The 22,003-nt window shown below is 41.0% G+C and overlaps 1 protein-coding gene and 1 non-coding gene across 3 annotated transcripts in view; both read right to left on the bottom strand.

Moving 5' to 3' along the window:
* The window catches only part of RNF150 (ring finger protein 150), a 244,096-nt gene that overhangs the window by 68,188 nt on the left and 153,905 nt on the right, over positions 1-22,003 (bottom strand). For both annotated transcript variants that reach the window (XM_067035574.1, XM_059067523.2), the window contains exons 3-4: positions 13,268-13,339; positions 11,781-11,863 (exon numbers count right to left, since the gene is read on the bottom strand). In XM_067035574.1, coding sequence (XP_066891675.1) covers positions 11,781-11,863; positions 13,268-13,339 — 155 coding nt within the window. The remainder of the gene's footprint in view (positions 1-11,780; positions 11,864-13,267; positions 13,340-22,003) is intronic.
* On the bottom strand, positions 7,063-7,169 carry LOC131759088 (U6 spliceosomal RNA). The gene has a single exon (XR_009336416.1). It is a non-coding gene; the product is annotated as a U6 spliceosomal RNA (small nuclear RNA).

The following is a 22,003-nucleotide window of genomic DNA, read 5'->3' on the forward strand; positions in this document are numbered from 1 at the left end:
AATTTTCTTTCATTATTTTAAACGCATATACTATATCTTAAGTAAGCTGGATGATTTCTAAGTAGGTATGCATTTATGTACACACTACCCAGATGAAGATATACATTGTTTCCATCACCCCAGAGCTCTCTCCTGCTCCTGTCCAGACATATCCACTCCCTGCCATGAATCCGTCATAAGGACTTCTAGCTTTGCCTGTGATTGAATTTCACATAAATGGAATCATAAAGTATCTATTCTTTTTGCCTGGCTTCTTTGGTTCAACATAATTTTTTCAGATTCATCTGTGCTTTCATGTACATCGATCGCTGGTCTTTTTATTGTTGAGTAGTATTCCAGTGTATGACTGTACCCCAACTGATTTACAGATTTTTCTGTTGTTAGACCTTGGGGTTATTTTTTGGCTATTATGAATAAATGTGCTATGATGACCATTCTTGTACAAGTCTTTCTGTGAATGTATGCATTCATTTCTCTTGGGTATATATCCAAGAGTGAAATTGCTAAGTTAGAGGATAGTATATGTTTAACTTCAGTAGAAACTGACAAATTTCCAAAGCAGCTGTGCCACTTTAAATTCCCACCACGCTATATAACTTTTAATCTGGCAGAGTATGTAAAATTATGTCCCTGAAAAAACAAGTTTTAAAAATAACAGTTTTCGTAAATAATGACTATTGAGTGGGATGCCTATACCAACATAAATTTCAGAGAAATTTGAAAAATGCAGTTAATTGCTCAGTTGTTTTATTATTTTTTTTGGGGGGGGGTAAAGAAAGATGAAAGAGGAGATAAAATAAAGATAAAAATTCATAAATTTTATAACTTTTTTCTATTAATCCAAAAGCATCATCAAAACCAAAAATATTTAAGTGAGAAAAAACACTATTTACCAAAACATGAAAACAAAATGTTAAAAATAGTTAATACCACATTTTATCAGTTCTATGCCGCATCATTTTCCTCCCCCATTTTAACATCTCTGAAATCAGGAAGCATCTTACCATCAATGACGATTTACATTTACAGTAGATATGCCAACTAAAAATTGTTGCTTGCCATCTGGTTCTGAAAGAATGAAGTCACTAGCTACTTGCTGACCTTCAACACCCCCTGAAAGGAGTTTGGGGTGGAGATCAGGAATGAGGCAACTCTGTGCTCTGGGAAAAACTGGCAGAACAGGCCTTCAGACAGTTAGATATTTTCGGGAGAAGATCTTATGAGCCCTATTCCTTGCATCTTCTCATATCTAGAAAAGCACTGAAATCATTAATGGAGACATCTGCTCCTCATGGCTAGCAGCCACCTTCTTGTGACCAGCAGCAACCTTCTTCCAAAATGTGTGCGTGATTGCACGTATCCCCCTTCACCCAAATCACATATGTTTTAACCTCCCCCTTCCACTTCTTAGGAACAGTTCCCTAGAGCTATCTGAGATGCTGTCTCCCAGGCTACAGTCCTCATTAAGCCCCCAATAAAACTGAACTCACAACTCTCACTTTGTGAAAATTTTTCATTGACAGATGTGATATGTGAAGAGCTTAGGTTAGTCAAGAATAATATCTCAGAGACATCAAAGACATGGGAATTAAAGCTAAGTGCTACCTTTGTATTTGGCTACTAGATGAGAAAGATGGTTAAAAATGGTACTACTTCTTGGTTCCAAAAAAACACTAATGCAAGCACATCCTGCTAGTATGGGGCGTAGATCATTACCACCTTTCAGGAAAGCAGTTAGACAAAACTGATCAAGATCCTTTGGAAAGCACTTTTGACCCAGGAAGTTCACTTTTAGGAACATATCCTAAGCAATAAACACAGAAAAAAAAATAAACAACTGAGATCATGATTTTATAATGATGAAGACTGGATGCAGTTTAAATGCTGTACAATAGGGGGGACAGTTAAAGAAACTCCAATAACGGACCATTATGCAACCACTAAAATATTTTAAGATAATTTCTAAAGTTACTGGAAAATGCTTACTTTTTAATATTAGATGAGAAAGTAGAATAAAAATTACATTAATGACCTGACTCTACAATGTTTAACAACATATATGGGATGCTTATATATATACATATGTCATAAAAATGAAATATACTAATATTAATAATGATTATTTCTGGGTGGTGAGATTATTCTTCTTCCTTACTTCTTTATACTTTTCACCATTTTCAAAATTTCTTACAATTAGCAATGAAACATTCATAGTTATTTTAAAAATATAAAACGGCAGAGAAAAGAATGACCAAGAATCTAATGTGCATAACATGGGCTTGAAAGAGTAAGTCAAATCTTATGAAAATCAGCCAGCATTCACCACTCTTTTAAAAAAAGGAACTTGGAAAAAAATCTGTTCCTAATCAAGCATATGTAACAGGCACAACAGGGTAAAGTTAGGACAGACCATTTCTGCCTGGCTAGAAAGCATCCCTTTGTTTTCCACTTCACAAGTTATAAGGCTCAGAGTCGTAATCCTGATCACATTAGAGTGTTTTGTAAATTTTTTTTACCTGTAAAGAGGTTGGAATCTTCTGTTCGCACAGACATTCAGTTCATTTGACTCATCTTAAAATTAGATGGGTCCTGGGGTTAGAAACCTTAAGGGGCTAGTGTCTTTTATTGGGCTTTCCATAAAACTTGTGATTTTGGAAGTTTTCAAATATTAAAATGATATTCAGTTCTACATCAGGTTATAATTCTTCTTTATGTTATGTTCTTTATTATGATCACGTTGTGTCTGGTAGGGACAGTGAATGAGAGCCCCTAAGTTCACAGATGAATATCAGAGTCCAACTGTGATGTTGCCTTCAGTTGTCATTAAAGGACCCAAGACATGGATCCCACATCAAAGTTTCAGGAGAAGCAGGGGAGGCTATGCACTGCCCCGGTGGGTTTGGTTGGAAGCATCCAATGGGAACAAGGAAACTCTCTGGGACACAGTGAATAAGCAGAGAGAGAGGCCCATCTGATGCAAGCCACTGGTGGTAACACACTTGTCATGTAGGCACGGTGCTCTCACCTATATTAGCTCCGTAAAATCTTACTAATTTGATTTTAAGGAGGCTGGTCCTTGGCAGGCAAGTCACTCTGGAAGGCTTAGGATTCATATTTGTTCAGAAAGCTTTACAAATGGATCCCCTCTTCTGTTTGCCATGTACCTTTTTACTAGATCTCTCCCAGAGCTGCTTCTCTTGTAGAGGAAAATGTCACCTGTCCTTACGGACAGGAGTTAATGGATTGTTAATGGATCCATTGTTAATGGATCTGAGGAGACAATAAGCAGGTCCATGTTAAAAGTATACATACATCAGTCACATCAAATGAGAAAGGAAAGTAGCTGGTTATTTGGGTAGATGGACAAAGATGACGTATAAGCCTCTTGTCGACTGCAGATTCGTGGTATGTAACAGACCTCCACTGAGTTCATTGAATTAGAAGACCAAATCTAGGCTTTGACTTTTCAACAGCCTTCAAAAAATTCCTTTTCGGGCTTCCCTGGTGGCGCAGTGGTTGACAGTCCGCCTGACAATGGAGGGGACGCGGGTTCGTGCCCCGGTCCGGGAAGATCCCACGTGCCGCGGAGCGGCTGGGCCCGTGAGCCATGGCCGCTGAGCCTGCGCGTCCGGAGCCTGTGCTCCGCAACCGGAGAGGCCACAACAGTGAGAGGCCCGCGTACCGCAAGAAAAAAAAAAAAAAAAATTCCTTTTCCAAATCTCCAGGCCTATCCCTTTTAGTATCTCTCTAACTGGAATGTCATTAGAAATTCCTTTGCAAATTAGGGTATGTATTGCCCCGATTTGCACATACAAGCTTTATTTGTCCTTCTCTATTAATTTGTTCTGTACTTTTAACAGTAACTATTTATTCTGTTTTCTCTTTTCAGTCTGGCATATTATTGTGTTAAATCTCCATTTCATCTCTTTCAACACCAGCGCCGTTAGTCATGTTCTGATCTTTGTAAAAATGTAGACTCAAGTTTCAAAGAAGAAAGCAAAAAGAAACAGTATGATATATTCTACGTCCTGAATTACTAAAGAGATCTCTTACACAGATACAATTGAAATTTAGCCTCATTTCTAAAACAGAGAGGTCAGAAAGAGGAAGGGTAGCATAGAATTTACACAGAGAATCCAACAATTGTCTGTCCAAAATGGAACTGACTAAATGACCCAGTTATGGGATTGTTTGGGGATGAATAACTCAGAAGAAAGTTTTAAAAAGATAAGCCAAAGCTGGTCTTCAAGTTTTTTTCTTTTTTGAGTGAGAAAGAAAATCTGTTTCAGCGTTTGAAATCTGTTTCTTCTGTTACAGTTTTTGAATAACAGTGTGCTAACTGCTGGATTTTTTCTATTGTTTAGAATCTGAAGGGAAAGATATGAGAATGTTTTAATTGCAAACAAATATAGATGTATCTATCAGTCACCATCTGACAGGGGCAGCTATTTTCAAGTATTCCAAATGGCTGACTCATGCTAGGTTTACCTCCAGAATCTCTCCTGACTAGATCCTTCTCCCTATATGCCCAATGCCAGCACTCCAAGTCAGGCTGCCAGCATTTCTTGCCTTGACTTTGCCAGTCTCCTAACTGGTCCCCTTGGCTCCATTCACATCCCTTTAAGCTACGTTCCACATGTGCCAGTGTGCTGTGTATAGAGCACAAGCTGAACCCGTCAGCTGGTCTCCGAGGACTTGGCTATAACCTCAGCTCCTCAGCTGGGCATTCAGGTCCTAAATGATCTGATACCTCTCTACCATTATCTTGACATGTGCATTATATTCTGACAATTCCAGGTTACCACTAGTTATCTTTGCTTGGAATATTCTTCTTAGATCTGACTGACTGGAAAACTCCTTCAGTACCACTTTCTGGAAAGTAACTAGGCAATTTGAATTTGTAGCCTTAGAAACAAAGAAATGATCCAAAATGTAACTAAGGTCTACTACACACACATAGCTAATTTATCACAGCCCTATTTATAATAGCAAAAAAAAGTATGTGGGTATGGAAGGGGGGAACAACATAAATGTCTAAAAAGAGTCAAATAAATTATGACTTAGGGGATATTATGCACCAATTAAAAGTGATATTGCGAACGTTTTAAACACATGGAAAATGTTTACTCTAGAAAGGACTTCAGGTGACCTTAAGAGATGCAGATATCCAAAAAGATGCCATAAAAGCAAAAGAAGAAAGAAAAATAAGAATAGAGACATAAAACAGAGTCAGGGATGAAGCTAAAAAAAAAAAAATCCCTTTTGGCCATGGGATGGGCTCCAGATTTGGCTGTTGGCTTTCTATCAACAAACATAGAAAAAAAAAAATCTGGAAAATAGCACAGTTTCGTATCCACGATATAAAAACATTCCTTTGCTCAGGAGAAATGCAGGTATTCCATATGTGAACTGCTCTGGGGAGTCCTCACGGTGAAATCAGAGTAGAAACTCCTAACAAGAGCCACAATGGCAAGTTTCCTAAGATTGCTTCTTCCAGTAATTCCTGATAAAATCAGTGGCAGCTGCGCCAGCCAACTCAATTCTCTTGTAAGGAGCGAATATGAAATAGTGCACGTTCTTAATTTCCTGTGAATGTACCTTGTTACAGAAACACATTTGAGAGAAACAGAAGGACTGAAGTATATTTCAATTAATCTTCATAAAGAAACAGTTTTTTTAGTCATACTTCTGATACACTTAATGAGTTTAAATTTGTACTCGCTAAAAAAGTACCCGGAGTCCAGCCAATCTAGCTGGATTAAAAACAGACTTATCAGAATGAATGATTAAGGGGCAGGAGTAGAAACAGGGAGATCAGTGAGAAGGCTACTTCAGAAAGCCAGGAAAGAATGGATGGTGGTAATGATGTCAGTAATAGTAATAGGAATAGTAACAGTTCTAATAATAATGGTAAGAGTAACATCGTTAGTATTGTAATAATAGTAATAATAAGAATACCAGATATATACAGAATTATCATTCACTATCCGGTTTCGAATTGAATGTGTAAAAATCAATTTTTAGCTAGCTAACTTAAATTAGATTCTTGAATCAAAACTAAGTTCCTTCACTGACATTTTCTTCTGTTAATAAAAATCAAGCCTAAAGTAAAACACACACACACACAAAACTCCAGGCTGGGGGAATGGAGTTATTGTTTAATGGCTACAGAGTTTCAGTTTGGAGATGAATGGATAGTCCTCATGGCGGCACAATAATTTGAATATACTTTATGCCACTGAAATATAAATGTAAAAACAGTTAAAATGATCAACTTTATGCTATATATATATTTACCACACACACCCCCCCCCGCCTTCCAGAATGCTCTACCAGGTAAGCTTGCTCAGGACAAAACTGAATCCTGTTGTGAAGAAGGAGAAGCCCAACAAGCCATGGACCTGCAGAGCCGCTCACTGACCTGGACTCCCGGCTCCGAAATACGCACCAAGTCCCGATTAAAAGTGCAGCCAGTGTCCACGGCACTTGCCTCCTATAGTTTCCCCCCAAGAAGCACTATATACAAAACATAACTACAGGAGCTAATTTGTAATCATGAGAATTTTGTATAGGAACTGGTGAAAGAGGATTTTATCTGTAATCCAACTGTAACAATAACAAACCAGCAGGACATGCTGCCTCCATGCGGCCATTAGTACCCAGCCAAACTCTGTCGTCTGTCAGAAACTGCCTTTCTATCTCTCTAGGGGGCTGGGGATGATGCAATTTGAATAGCTCATCGATGGGTTACTATGGAATGAGCTAAGGGGAGTTAGGACACATTCCGGTTTTACCCCAGAGGACAATTCTGACTGGCCCATGAAAAGACCCCGATTCGTTTTTTCAAAAATTAATTAATTAATTTTTGGCTGCATTGGGTTTTTTTTTTCCCTTTAATTTTTTATTGTGGTAAAGTAAAATATACATAATATAAAATTTACCATCTTAAACATTTATAAGTGTACAATTCAGTGGCATTAGGTGCATTTACACTGTTGTCCAGTCATCACCACTATTCATCCTCAGAATTCTTTCCTCACCCCAAACTAGAGCTCTGTACCCCAAGAAACAAGGAACTTCATGAATCTGCATGTCATCCTTGCGCAAGGGCCATGCTAATTTTCTTTGTATCGTTCCAATTTTAGTATACGTGCTGCCGAAGCGAGCATAAGACCCTGATTCTTGAGGACTAAGAGCCGACATCCCAGGGTCGTTGGTTGATTTATTCCACCTAGACTTTGATCAGCTTCTGCCTACAGAGTCAGAGGCCAAAGGAAGGTCATAAAGAGCCACAGATAACTTAGTCCTATTTCTAGCAAATTCTTTTAATGTTAAGTGAAAAGAGCAGGATATTAAAAGAGAGCAGGATATTAACTGATGTTGACAGTAGTATCTCAAACTTGCAGAAAATAGGCATAGGAAATATAAGGAAATTATTAAAATGTTAGCAGTTGTTCTCTATATGATGGAGTAACACAGATGATTAAATATTTACCCTCTTTACAAATTTTCTATAATGAGGATATAATGGGAAAAACAACCATGGTTAGAAAATATGAAGACATTGCTTTTTTTTTTTTTTTTTTTTTTGTGGAGCCTTTCTTAACTTCCTTGTGCCTGGTATTAGTTCCTCCAAATTTTAAATTCATTTTGCTATTATTGCTGCATACATGTCACTCTGTATTGTGATTACTTATTTGAATTCCTATCTCTCCCTCACTAGCCTGATTTCCTTTATCTTTTCCTTTATCTTTTTCATTTATCTTTATTTATCCTGGTATACAGTTGCTACAAAAGAAATGTTTGTTGTTTTGAATAAAGCATTTAGTTACTAAAAAGGTTATGGCAAGGGCCTGCTTGTTGCCAAGGAGCTTTCATACTTTTTCCTAAATTGTGGGGACAGTTTGCAAACAAAGGAAAAGACAGTAGTAGAAACTGATATCTTCCCAAATTAGTGATAACGCTTTAGTAATAAATCAGAGATAGGAAAGAATTGTATAGGCACGTAGAGAAAGGATGTATACGTTGCCTTGTTTTTAAAAAATGACAAACATGTAGAGAAAGGATGCATATACTCCTTTGTTTTTAAAAAATGACAAACAAGGACATTTGCTCTGACCAAGGAGATCACGCTCTTTCTGAGATATGGCGTTTGAAATTGGGTAAATGGTTTGAGATGAATAACCATTGAAGGACAGTGGGGACACCATAGGGTAGAAGCCAAGGAAGAATCAGAGAGCCCAACTTCTTCTCTGGACAAGAGAAGACAACAGAACTTCAATAAGATATCTTTTGTGGCTAAAAATCATAATCGCAAGTACAGATCCTAGTCACAAAAAACAGCCCTAAAATGCAGTGAGTTGTATGTTTTGGCATAGGTATGCTATGGCAAAACCACAGTTCCTTGGAAAATATCTTAGTGGTATCAAATCCAAACCACAAAAGTTAGACCTGAGATGTTTTGTGTGCTGTTGTGGCCCCTCCCTCACATGAAATGTGGGTGTCCAGGCTCACCCAATGGGGAAGCTAGACTCCAAGGGCTAGAGAAGGACCCTGACAAAGAAAGAACAATGGGGGAGAAATGGCACATGAACATGTGCACAGTTTAACTTTATTCATCACCATGACTACAAATAAAGAGGAAGAATCAATTTGTGCAAGTGTCTTTAAAAGGGACACAATCAAGAGAATGATTTTGAAAAAGTCATGGTACGAGACTGGGTGATTTGGAAAGACACCCTAAATGCAACCATAGAGAAGAGAGGCACCCAGCGTGTCAGGAGGTAGGAGGCCACCAAAAAGAGTGTGAGAGAAGAAAGACAATATGCTGGAACATTTTTTGAAACAGCTTTTACTCCAAGGAGATGCAAAGAATTCTGTGGATGAGTCAGCCTGGAAATAATTGGTAAGAGAGACTATGAAGTTCATAGGAGCAAAGGTTTAATAATACCCCAGAGGAAATTATCTAGCAAAAAAGCAAATGCCAGTGCATTTGTTTGACAACATCCATTAGTGCAAACTGTCTGGCGGAAACCAGCAACAGGCATAAATACCTTGATTTTTTTGCGGTACGCTGGCCTCTCACCGCTGTGGCCTCTCCCGTTGCGGAGCGCAGGCTCCGGACGCGCAGGCTCAGCGGCCGTGGCTCACGGGCCCAGCCGCTCCGCGGCACGTGGGATCTTCCCGGACCGGGGCACGAACCCGTGTCCCCTGCATCGGCAGGCGGATTCTCAACCACTGCGCCACCAGGGAAGCCCAATATCTTGATTTTAGAAGCCACATGGAAAAACTGGATGAGCTCTTCAAAGAGTAGGCCCGTGTGTCTAGTTTAAGATCAAATAGCAACTACAACCTGCGTTTGGTAATACTCGATGTATTTGTTATTTAAAGCAAGGCCCACAGGAAGGAAATAAAAGCAGATGTACAGTGAGGAACTTGAAGCAAAAAGAATCAAGAAATGAGCTGAGAAGCAAATGATGATGTAAAAAGGAGGAGACTGAGGCCAAACTAAATTGGCCTAGGACAAGTGTTAGCATAAATAAGATTCAACTTCCTAAAGTTTTTGTTTTTTTTGGTGACAAGTAATAATGTGCTATTTTTGTCTTCGTTAAAATTTCTAAAAAATATACTATAAAAGCAGATCTGGAATAATATATCATGACAATTTAAATACTGCTAAAGCAATGTAATTTGTCATAATTAAAAACTGAAATCAGCCAAATGGGCCACAACAGGGGCATGGTAAATTACATTGTGGTACATCTGTGACTTAGATATTATGCAGCCTCCAGCAATTATATGCAGTAACATGAAATACACTCATGAAAGAGCTCTAATTGAACAAGCTATTTTATACAGTATGAATGACAGAGCTAAAGTAAGCCTATATATAGTTTTTTTTTTCTTTTACTGGAGTAAAATTGATTTACAATGTTGTGTTAGTTTCCGCTGTACAACGAAGTGAATCAGCTCTATGTATACGTATATCCCCTCCCTCTTGGACCTCCCTCCCTACCCCTCTAGGTCATCACAGAGCACTGAGCTGCACTCCCTATGCTATACAGCAGGTTCCCTTAGCTAACTATTTTACACATGGTAGTGTATTTATGTCAACCCTAATCTCCCAATTCGTTCCACCCTCCCCTTCCCCCCACTGTGTCCACATATCTGGTCTCTACATCTACGTCTCTATTCCTGCCCTACAAATAGGTTCATCTGTACCATTTTAATAAAATGCAGCAGAGAGGAAAGATGCTAGCGGGAGAGGTTGTCTGTAGTTCACATATTGCCATGCTTGGCCAGCATTTCTAGAAGTCACCAAGCAACTACCAAGTATAATGTCTAGAGAGAGAATTTATCTATAGTACCCTCATAGGAAGGACGCTGCCAAGTCTTTATGTGTCGCAGTTTATGATTTGTTCTTAGACAGTCAACCATCTATAAACTAAGGAAAGGGAATCCCACCTGGAGGCTTCAGCTGAGGCCACCAGAGTGCGCTTTCCTCAGGCTGGTTTTCCTACTAATCAATTTGCCTAAAGCATTTCAAGCACAATCCACTCCCCTTGGAGTGTCTGCATCTCTTTGAGTATCTTGTTCCTTTTTGTCACTTTGAGATTATTAAACTAATTCCTCTAAGGCATATCCTATTTCTTTTGTGTTTCTAACAAATAGTTCTTAACATCACATTGTTTTGTGACCGAATGGATTGTTTTATATCTTGGTGGTGACTGTGTTCTACTTTATTTCCTTAAATACTGTTAGAATTTTTAAAGCCAGTATTTCTAAGTGAAGAAAGACTCTTTGTTTAAGGCAGTATTTAATTTTTATTTTTAGGACACCTGCACAGATGTGAAAACACTAAAAAAGCTTTAGGCAACTTTAAAATATTTTATTGTATTGAAATATTTAAATTTATTTAATGTTAACTGTATAAAAAGAATCTGGACACCTTCACGGTGAATTTCGCTTGAGGGAGAGGGATTAGGGTTCTATGAGAATCGCCAGTTGGCAGTTTTTCCAACTACACATGCTTGGCATCCGCCCCTAGATTCTAGAAGTTTGGGGGTGATTGTCACATTCTCTTCTTGTCAATAAAAAATAAAGGGGAGGGCTTCCCTGGTGGCGCTGTGGTTGAGAGTCCGCCTGCCGGTGCAGGGAACACGGGTTCGTGCCCCGGTCCGGGAGGATCCCACATGCCGCGGAGCAGCTGGGCCCGTGAGCCACGGCCGCTGAGCCTTTGTGTCCAGAGCCTGTGCTCCGCAGCGGGAGGGGCCACAACAGTGAGAGGCCCGTGTACCACACACACACACACAAAAGGGGAATGAAATCTGCCTTTGGCTTCCTACTCCCTCCTGACTGTATTCTGGTTGCTGATCTCTTCATGATCATTCAGAAAACATTTTTAAGAGTTTATTATTTTAATTAAAATAGCACTTGCAAAAGCGAGTATGATTCTGAATATTATAGATCTGTTGTTAAAAAAAACTTGAACTTGGAGCTACATCATCAAACTGTGTACATGAGGTCTTAGGTCACAGCAGTAGTCTCCTCCCTTTGGTGTGAAGAGGATCGGAAAATTATTTCTGATGTCACAAGACAAAATGTTTTCAAGGAGAAAGGTTATGCAAAAAGAATGAGCTTGTTGGTGGTTTCTTATTCGAATACAGCACCGTTGGGGCAGACTGACCTTGCAGGGCTAGACCAAGCAGGTCGGAGCCAGTGAGGCTAGCAGACACTCTCCACACACGCCCCAGTCAAAAGCAGGCAGCCTAGCCACTCACCGGCAGGGCAAGATCCGGACCACATCACCGGGCTTGTACCCTTCAATACAAACTGCACAGTTGTCAAAATCAGGCTCGGTTTCCTGCAACAGAGACAGCACAGATGAGCCTGCTTTCCTACCTTCAACTCCTGTAAACACACAAATAACAAGCCAAAGGAGAGCTTGCCTGGAGCAAGGCTTTCAACTGTCTCGGTACCAGTTTTCTTAATCCATAATTTATTGTACACTGGTTTAGTTTCTATTCCTTCCAACCTCCACTTTCTGTTTCCGGGTTCCACTGCAAGAGCTTTAGTGAGGGAACAGGTTTTTAATGTACCATTACTAATAATGCTATTTATTATAATCAGAGGTGACATAGCAAAGTCTCGAGGATAAGAAATACTATTCATTATTCATGGAGAATTGTCAAAATGATATTTAATCTATCCATTCCTCGGCTAATGTATACAACTCTTAAATAGTGGTTCCAGCTTTCTTTTCAAGTACATAAATCTCTTTCAACACCCCATAATACATTACTTATGTAATAGTCCTTGTTCTTTTATTATACTGTTTGAGGATAAAAAAGTAATGAAAAATATAGTTTAAATTTAGTGATGCTTTTAAATGAATTTTATCCGATTAAGCTCAACAGTAAGTATTTCTATATAGTTGAAAAACAGCAGCACATAATTAGCGAGACTAATCAATTATTCATACTGGAGACAATACCCCTATACAAGTAGAGTTGTGAATCTCTTAAGATGCCCCAAGGAGCCCCAAACCCATGTACTGCAATTCACTGCTCTAAAATTTCTCCTGGGGGAAAAATTCTCCTGGGGCGAACAGAGGCCTTGAGAGGCTTGTGGGCCTAGACTGGCCTACTTTGTGGTCCTTCCTTAAGATATGCTTCTGCTTTTGGCTTTATGTCATCATTCTACAGCTAGAGAGACTATTGCCTTGACGTTGGGGTTCTAGAAACTCAATTTCAGAGGGACTAAATATGCTTCTTGCATTTGCTGCAGACTCGAGTGCAGGACATCACTCAGCATGTAACAATCTTCCTTGCAAGGATTCATGGAAAAACTTTCACAAGCTGTAAGAGCAGCAACAGCCATTTTGTTTTTATCTTGTGGGACACTGGAATAAGGTAATTAGATTTGTTTGAATATTGTTTCCTTCTTTGCATTGGCTTGCTGGAGAGCCCCAACTTAAATTTTGGGACCCATTTCTGCTATATGTTTCAGGTAATGTGCGTGTATACTGATTTCATCCTGGTTGCGTCTACTTTTCCTATATTCCTCCTCCAACTACTTTGTTGTCCTATAGTATGCATTTTATAAACTGCTTTAAATTATGTTAAATAATGATGGGTATAATAACAGATGTTCACAGGAGAACTATTAGCACGTATTTCCCTTTCTCATCTTCTCTTCCACACTGGCTGCTAGGAAACTCGGGAGAGTCTCTGAAGAGCTCCTCGCCAAAAAGAAAAGAGGTTGTTACCTTGTCACCCTTCTTGATGGTCCTGACCTGGAGCTTGCTGATTGCTTTCTTTGCTGCATCTCCCAGTCGGCGCTGAAAAACCAAAAGCTGCTTGTTAGTAATAAAGACTTGTAATTCTTAACTTTGTGTCTGATAGCATTCAGTAAACCGGGGCAGCTGTGTCTGAAATCATGCGCAAGTGGAAGGAATGTTAATGAAGATGACTGGAAGGGTCTTGACTCATTGCGCCCGCCGACTAAAGAGCTCTGTCATCAAAAGACCTCTTCATGCCTGAGGTTAAGCAAGTGGAATGCGACATGGAAGGATCCTGCCCCACAGTGACTCCAGCGCAGCTCACATCCATGCAGATTAGCAAAACAAACAAACAAACAAACAAACAGTTCCCTCATTTGTCCCTCTAGCCACTCAATTTGTGACATGGAGATAGCCAATTTGGAGTAGTTGGAATAATCTCTATCTCTTGCTCACAGGGTTTATTGTTTGTGTATTCCTTTCAATTTGGAATTTTTAAGCAATTTCCTTTGCCTATCTAGACCCAACTTAGGTTTCTATTTGGTGTGTACTATCCTATCCCATCACCTTGTTCCATGCCAATTTCACCTCTTTTGTGTGTGTTTAAGTGTGAGCGTGCACATAGGAAAATACATAAATCATACATATTCAGTTCAGCAAATAGTTATAACGCAAACACCTGGGTAACCATCATCACCCACGTTAAGAAATAATATATTATGCACTCCTTTTTTTAACAGAGGAAGTTAGTATCCTAATGCACCCTACAATAATACAATAATAGGGCCACAAGGAAGAACGGGAGAGGAAGAGTGTGGGGAGAGAATTACGTTTTAATCTGTTGAGGAAAAAAATGGTTTGTTTGTGCGCTTAGGAGTTTTCCACATACTGTAATCTTCTCAGGTATGTGTATTTCTAGTCTGTAACAGAAGTGTATTTGCAGCAGTGAAACATATTTGAAGGGCTAAGATAAACAGGGCAAACATTTAAAAAGAATAATCATCTCCTTTCACTAATTTTGTTTCTTTTGGAAATAAAACTCTGGCTTCTTTCTTTTAAAATAGTGAGCATATACTAATGAAGAGTTCATTTAGCCTAAGAACCATGCTAAAGCTTTGTAAGCTATATCACTATTATCCTTACAACAGCTCTATGAGAAAAACACTATTCTATAGAATGAATTGAGACTTAAAGAGCTTAAGTAGGGCTTCCCTGGTGGCGCAGTGGTTGAGAGTCTGCCTGCCAATGCAGGGGACACGGGTTCGTGCCCCGGTCCGGGAAGATCCCACATGCCGCGGAGCGGCTGGGCCCGTGAGCCATGGCCGCTGAGCTTGCGCGTCTGGAGCTTGTGCTCCACGATGGAGAGTCCACAACAGTGAGGCCCGCGTACCGCAAAAAAAAAAAAAAAAAAAAGTCTGAATTTAAAACCAAAGCTAAATTACCCCTCTCATTTTTTCACCAATTACCCAGTCCACCGACCAGGCAGTCAGCCAATCACCAAACACCTACCCAGTCAGCCAGCAGCTAGCCAGCCAGCCAACCTACTAATCAGCTAGCTAACCAACCAACATCTAGCCAGCCAGCCAGCCAACCATCCATTCAGTCAACCAGCCAAGCAACTAACCAATCAGCTGAGCAGCCAATCAAAATCTATTAAGTACCTGTCATACGGCATGTCCCTAAGCATACCCCAATTAGAGTAAATAGGTAGAAGAGGACATGCTCCCCTTGTTAATTCATTTTTCTCTTTGATATTCTGTCTTTAGTTTCTAAAATAATTACAGGCATTTTTAACAGAAAAGTAAGCTTTGGTTTTTTCCTAAAAGGAGACCAACATACACTTGAGACCTATAAGGAAACGCATGAGTATTGAGCGAACTAAGGTGGTGGGAAAAATAGGAAGAGTCTATAATGATAAATACCAAGGGGGGACATACAGTGAGAGGAAGAGAAAAGAACTGAGATGAAACTAAACAGGATGCAACTCTCTTTCCTTTCCTCTTCCTCTAGCTGGTGCCTAACCATCCTTTGGTCTTAACTCAAGCCACTTCCTCAGGAAGCTCCTCTCTCTTCTTCCAGGAGAGATGACCCCTCGAGTCCAGATCCTCACAGCTCCTTGTACCTTTGCTTCACGGCACTGTCACAACATTTGCAAGTTGGTGTTTATTTTGATGATCAATTCCTGTTCCACTTGGCTCAAGTGAGCTCCCTGAGTGCACGACTGGGTTTATTTTTGCTTCCCCTTGTGTCCCCAGCACCTAGAATACAGCTGCCTTCAATCAGTGACCTGTGACCATTCCACACATATCTCGGATCACTTATTTTGCTCCAGGCCTAGCTCTGGGTTTTGAAACAATGGTAGTGAAAAAATATATAGACTTTCCTGCTCTCTGCAGCTTACTATCTAATGGAAACTCTGTAAAGTGTTGATAAGTGAATAAAATCTTAAATCCAGAGATTTTTTAAAAGCATGAAATACAACCTGAGAAATTCAGCCAGTTAATGGTAGAATTTATGGAAAAGTATAAGTAATACATGTGATAAGGTAAGCAAAGCTTACCTATACATCTTTTGAGGAAGAAAAGGATTGCGTTTTGGTAGGGACTAATGAAGGATATGAAAATCTGCCCTGCCAGGGGAAAAACAGATGATCTAGACACCTGGAAAATATGGAAAAACCAGCTTCTGAGATATAGAGGGTAACTCTGGGACCAGGGAAAAGCACTGTACAGTTTAAAAGAATGCTATGACCATTTGCATGTAGCCAAATTTTGTCAATATAGGCATGTCTCTATTTCTTTTTAGGTGACATGAAAATCAGAAATACTGACTTCTGAATAAAGACGATTGTCCCACTTTCAACTATTTTCACACTAGTATTATTGGATTTCCAAAATGCAAACTAATGACAGAAGCCCATAAACATTCTTAATAAAATGGCCCCAATAAGGAAGCTTTTGCTCTTGTAGTTGGTCTCTTCTGTCTTTGGGATTTTAACTGCACCGAGTATAAATGAGAGGGAAAGCTACAGACCTTGCTCAAACCAAGTCTTGTATGTAGCTGAGCAGAGGATCTAGGGACTGGAGCAGAAGATCATCAGCAAACAGACTCTTTCCTTTGTGCTCCTTAGAAATGCAGAGTGATGTGATGCCTCTGGAAGACTTAGGGCCCACCACCTTGGGCAGATAAGAACCACCTCACGTTTGTACAGACCTGTTGTTTCAGGCAGGGATTCCTATCCCTTCTCCAGGATGCTCCTATAGATTTTCTCTAACCCAACCAGATCCAAATCATATTATACTTTTCACTAAAAATTGTCAGGAGTTGAGCCATCTTGGTAATTAGATTTACTCATCAATTTGATTGAAACAGGTATAAGAAAACATTTACCAAGGTTACTGGTTCCTGACAACCATGAAGATAAACAGCTTTATGGAAAATAAACACAGAGCCGTTTAGTAGAAGAATAAAGTCTGACATAAACACCAACAAGGATAGTAAACAATGACAGACTCCAACCCAAGATGTATAATTTCGTTATCTCCTAAATACTTAAGAAACTGAGAAAAATAAGACATTTCCCTCTTGTTCCCCTCTGTGCTATAAACAGAAATGCAGAAATGCAGGTGAGAAAAAACTAGGAATAAGGATGCCAAAACACAGCATCAAAATCGAGTTTATGCTCCTCCTATCTCATTTGGTTGAATAATTCTGTATCATTTTTGCCTCTTTTTTTTTTTCTGACAGCTGTATTTTCTAATCATGATTACTGTCATCACCAACATGACCAAGTAGAAAAATAACTAAGTGTCCTTATGACCTAGGTGAAGAGAGGACATTATAGACATAAACAGAGTTGGTCCCAGTCATCTGGAGGCTCATGTGGCCTCACGTGACTCTGCCACTTCCCGCACCTGCTCTAATACATAATAATGATTCTCCTGGGCCTGCTTGATGGGACAGAAACCATTGCACAGCAAGTCCAATCAATTTCTATGATGCAAATCACCCCTCCACCCATTTAGAAATATGGATAAAAGAATTAGACTCCTTCGGTGGCCACGGTGACTCCACAGGGTAAGGACTTAAAGCTGTGCACACAGGGCATGAGGGAGAAACATCAGGATTATTTCCGGGGGGGAGGTGTTGTAGAGGAGAAGGCAATGGCTTGGGAGTAAGAAAATCCAGCTTTTAGTCCTCTTTCTGGCACTCACTGACTGTGTGACTTCGGCCAAGTCACTTAAATATTCTGGACCTCAGGTTCTTTTATTAGTAACCTTAGGAATGTAAAGTCACGTCAGTTCCAGCTTTACCAGCTCATCATTGTCATCCGCACAGACCAGAATAGGGAGGCAAAGATCCTTTGAGCCCTGAATTATCGAAACACAGTAAATCAATGGCTAACGACCTCCCTGAATACTTGCCCTCTGTCCCGAGGACAGCGCAGCATCAATCAGGGACCATTTTGGTTCTCGCTCTGTAGTAGACAGAAGCATCTCCAATTACAGACCCTTCCTGGATGGCAGACTCTTGGCCTACTCCTATCCCCTCCCTTTCTCTTTTCCTGTAAAGTTCAAGTTTGTTTTCAATTCCATTACTTCTTTTGTTCCAACATCACTTCAGTAGCAAGATGTGCAAAAGAAATCAAAGGGACGCGGGCCATGTACATGCAACTAATAGGAAAAGGTATTCTCAGGGAGAGGTAACTCTTTTAAGAAAGGTTTGTTGAATGTCATTACCAGACCTTACATGAAACAATACAAAACAGGTCTAGTTTCTTTGGGTTCGCCTCAAAGGCAATATTGTTTATGAAAAACAGAAAAGAACCTGATTTAGTTTATCTGATCTGCTCATATTTGAAAGAGCTGCCATCTACTAGGAGTCCTGTGGTTTTTAGAATGCAGACCCAGTCCTTGTGTCTGAGGTGGGATGTCCTAGGAGACAGTGAGACAATGTCCCAGAGCGTCACCAGAAGGCAGGCTCACAGGCCACAGGCACGGCCATGGCAGGAATGCTACTGGCTGGCTTTGTCCTGTAGGGTTTCTTTTTCTTTTCTTTCTTTTTTTTTTTTTTTTAAATTTATTTATTTGTTTTTATTTTTGGCTGCATTGGGTCTCTGATGCTGCGCACGGGCTTTCTCTAGTTGCGGCGAGTGGGGGCTCCTCTTTGTTGCGGTGCGCGGGCTTTAGGTGTGTGGGCTTCAGTAGCCGCGGCATGTGGGCTCAGCAGTTGCGGCTCACTGGCTCTAGAGCGCGGGCTCAGTAGTTGCGGCGCACGGGCTTAGTCGCTCCGCGGCATGTGGGATCTTCCCGGACCAGGGCTCAAACCCGCGTCCCCTGCATTGACAGGTAGATTCTTCACCACTGTGCCACCAGGAAGCCCCTGTCCTGTAGGGTTTCTATAAGCAGGATAAGAATTAGTGAACAGCAGCCAAAGTGGCACACCTGGGAAATGGGGGACATAGGGATTCTTAACCTCCTGGTGAGGAGCGGAGGGCTGTCCGGGGCGCACACTGGTGTTTAGGATCAAGAGTCAGTCTCGGATCTGGCTCCCCACCTCGAGGTTCAAGAAGAGGTCCCCAGACGAGAGGTCATTCGTTGGCAGAGTGAGGAATAGCCTTTAGCATCTGATCTGAAGCACCACGAGGTGCGGAATCTTAAATCAGATACTAGCAAGAGCTTAGCAATCAATCCTTACTTCTAAAGCCAAAAAGGGCCAATCTTCAAGCAGTAGAATGGTAGGGAGTGGCTCATGTTTCCTGCTGTGACCGAAGTGGGGCTGGCGGTCCTCTTGGTGGGCCGGGTCTCCTCAGTACCTCAATACTGTGAAGGGAGCTTTGTCCGCTGGCAATCACTCTACCTTGAAATCAAAAACCTGGTTGTGTGCCCTTGAAAAAAAAAAATCACTTCACATTTCTCTCTCTCAAATTCATTATGTCTCGTGTCCTTGTAAATTCTAAAAACTATGATTGGGAGTTTGGGATTGACATGTAGACACTGCTATATGTAAAATGGATAACTAACAAGGACCTACTGCATAGCACAGGGAACTCAGCTCAATACTCTGTAATAGCCTAAGTGGGAAAAGAACTTGAAAAAGAATAGATACACGTATATGTATAACTGAATCACTTTGCTGTACACCTGAAACTGACACAACACTGTTAATCAACTAGACTCCAATATAGAATAAAAATTTAAAAAAACCTATGATTCTCATATCAGGCAGTCCGCATTCTCAAATAGATGAGTAGAAAGGCCACGTATCTACTGCCTCCCAAACCCTTACAGCTGTGGTTTCCCAACTGCAGCCCTTCTGAGAACTGGGGTTCTCAGGGCTGATCTGAGAGGTGTGTCTGGGTGATGCAGGGTAGAGGTCCACCCTGGTGACATCCGTGGGCTATTTCCTTAAAGTACTGATCCAGGGCCATCATGAGACTTGTGAGGAGAGACAGAGAGCCATGGCCTAGCACTTAAAAGCCACCTTGGCATGTGTTAAATGGCCAGCAGAAGGTTCTTCCTAATCATCATAGGACCTTTCCATCCCTGAAAAGTGGGTTGTGGCCTGCAGCTTCTCTTCCCATACCGCCTTCGTGCTTTTACTCGTGTGTCCTTGCACACTTCACAGGTGTGAGTGTGATAGAAAAGGCTTCTTGTGCCTGAGCACGATTTCCTCTCGCCTTGCTCTGCCTGGCTGGCTGGACCACTGTTCCTATCTCTGTGATTCAGATCCGGTTCCTGACTCCAAAACCTCCTGAGCTCTTCCTGCACTGGACTGTCCTCCTGCCTCGTGACCCTGCCCTGCCCAAGTCTCTGATTCTACTTTGCTCCAAAACAGGAGTTAGATACAAACACTCTACTCGCCTTTAAGTGGTCCCAGCTCCTGACACTTCAGTCTTGACAGTATTCTAGATCCTCACCTAGCTGCCTGGGAGGGTCCCATTTGTGTTTGGGTCTATGTTTGATTATGTAACAGAGAACTCTGGGCCTGGTCGGAGCTGAGACCCGGTTGGTTGGAAGGTGACATTATGGAAAGCAGCCCCCCTAACGGTTCCATGTGTGCTCTGGGCCAACCTGTATCCTAACCCACGCAGGACGCTTCCACGGGCTCTTCCAGGCCCCAAGGCTTGTTTGGGAATGGGGGACAGGAGTCCAGCTAACTCCTTGAACTCCGTGGAGAGGGAACTTGAAACAGTCAGGCACTGGACTCCGGCATCCACCGGCTGGCTGAGAGCAGGTCCCCAAAGCAGCCTGGCCCTGGAGAAAAGATGACAGGGTTCCAAGAAAGACAAGCATCGCGACTGAAGGTCACGGTAGAGCAGTGAGCCTGAGCCAAGGGGCAGTGCACCCAGAGGCAGCGTGAGGCGGTGCCTGGTCTCTGCAAATGAGCATCCTTGCTGCACCTCCCACAGAGGGCCTGCAGGCAGGGGAAGGTACAAGGCGAGGAGGGAACGGTTTCAAAGGGTGACAAGAATTGGGAAGAAAATAAAACAAATGCATAAAATAATATGACGGAGGGAGAGAGACTGAGGCGCGAGTGTACATCAGGCTGTCTTCAGGCCTCTTCTCTGGATGCCCACTTCCAGGGGGCACTCACCCTGTCCCGACCATTTAAATGATATCTCTATACCGATGACTCTTATATTTCCACCTCCAGCTCTTCTCCCCTAACCTCTAGGCTTGTATAAGAAATACCTACCTGGCATCTCTATCTAATAGGCTTCTTTTTCTTTTCCCCCCAATGTTTATTTAGTATCTGTTTCTTTTTTTAAAAATTGAAGTATAGTTGATTTACATTGTTGCATTGGCTTCTAAAATTTCACATCTCCATCCCCAAATTCCAGATTCCCCAGCCCCTCAGGATCTCTTCTGTTTTTCCTATTTCAGTTAATGCTGTAAGAACTGACCTAACTGCACCCTTGATTCTTCTCCTTCCCTTACACATAGGATAACCATGTGATTATTATCTAAACCGGAACACTTGGGAGAGTAAAATAGGGGTTATTAATAATTAGGCTGGTACAACAGGTATAAACTAGGATATGTGTTTTATATTCTACACCTAATCCACAGGACTTTAAAATATTGCCCTAATCTGACGCCCATCTGGCTTCTCCACCTTGCTCCCTCTAATCCAAATCCATCACCTGTCATCTTGACTCCCGTACAGCCCTCCACGTGGGCTCATATCTGTTTTTAAGTGTATTGCCTGTTGATGCCATTACAATATATGTTATGTGAAGGCAGAGTTCTTGTGCATGTAATAAATGTGGAAAGGAACTTTTCTTATTTATAGACACAGAAACTTCTGGAAGCATAGAAAGGGAAGTGCTAAGACTTGTTGCCTCTTGGGAGACCTAAAGGGAGGGAAATTGACAAAGAGAGTCTGAGGGGGGGTAGAATGCTTACTTTTAAATGGATGCTCTTTTATTTTGCCTGTTTTTTTACAGTGTACATACACTGTTATTGTTAATCAAAACACACTGCTTCATGGGAAGTTTTTCTCCAAGAACGCCAGATTCTTTCTCTGTAGTCTATTGATATGTCCTCCTTTTCCCATAACTCTGAACAAAAAAATCCCATTTTGTTTCAAACTGTGTCATCTGGGACATAAAGCCCATATCTAGACTTAACTACATGGGAGTTATAAAAAAATGGGGCTATTTAAATTTGGGGGGGAAATACTATTTTCTAAGAATTGCTTTATCTTTAAAAAGACAATCCA

This window comes from Kogia breviceps, chromosome 6, assembly GCF_026419965.1.
Source record: "Kogia breviceps isolate mKogBre1 chromosome 6, mKogBre1 haplotype 1, whole genome shotgun sequence".
Lineage (NCBI taxonomy): Eukaryota > Metazoa > Chordata > Mammalia > Artiodactyla > Physeteridae > Kogia > Kogia breviceps.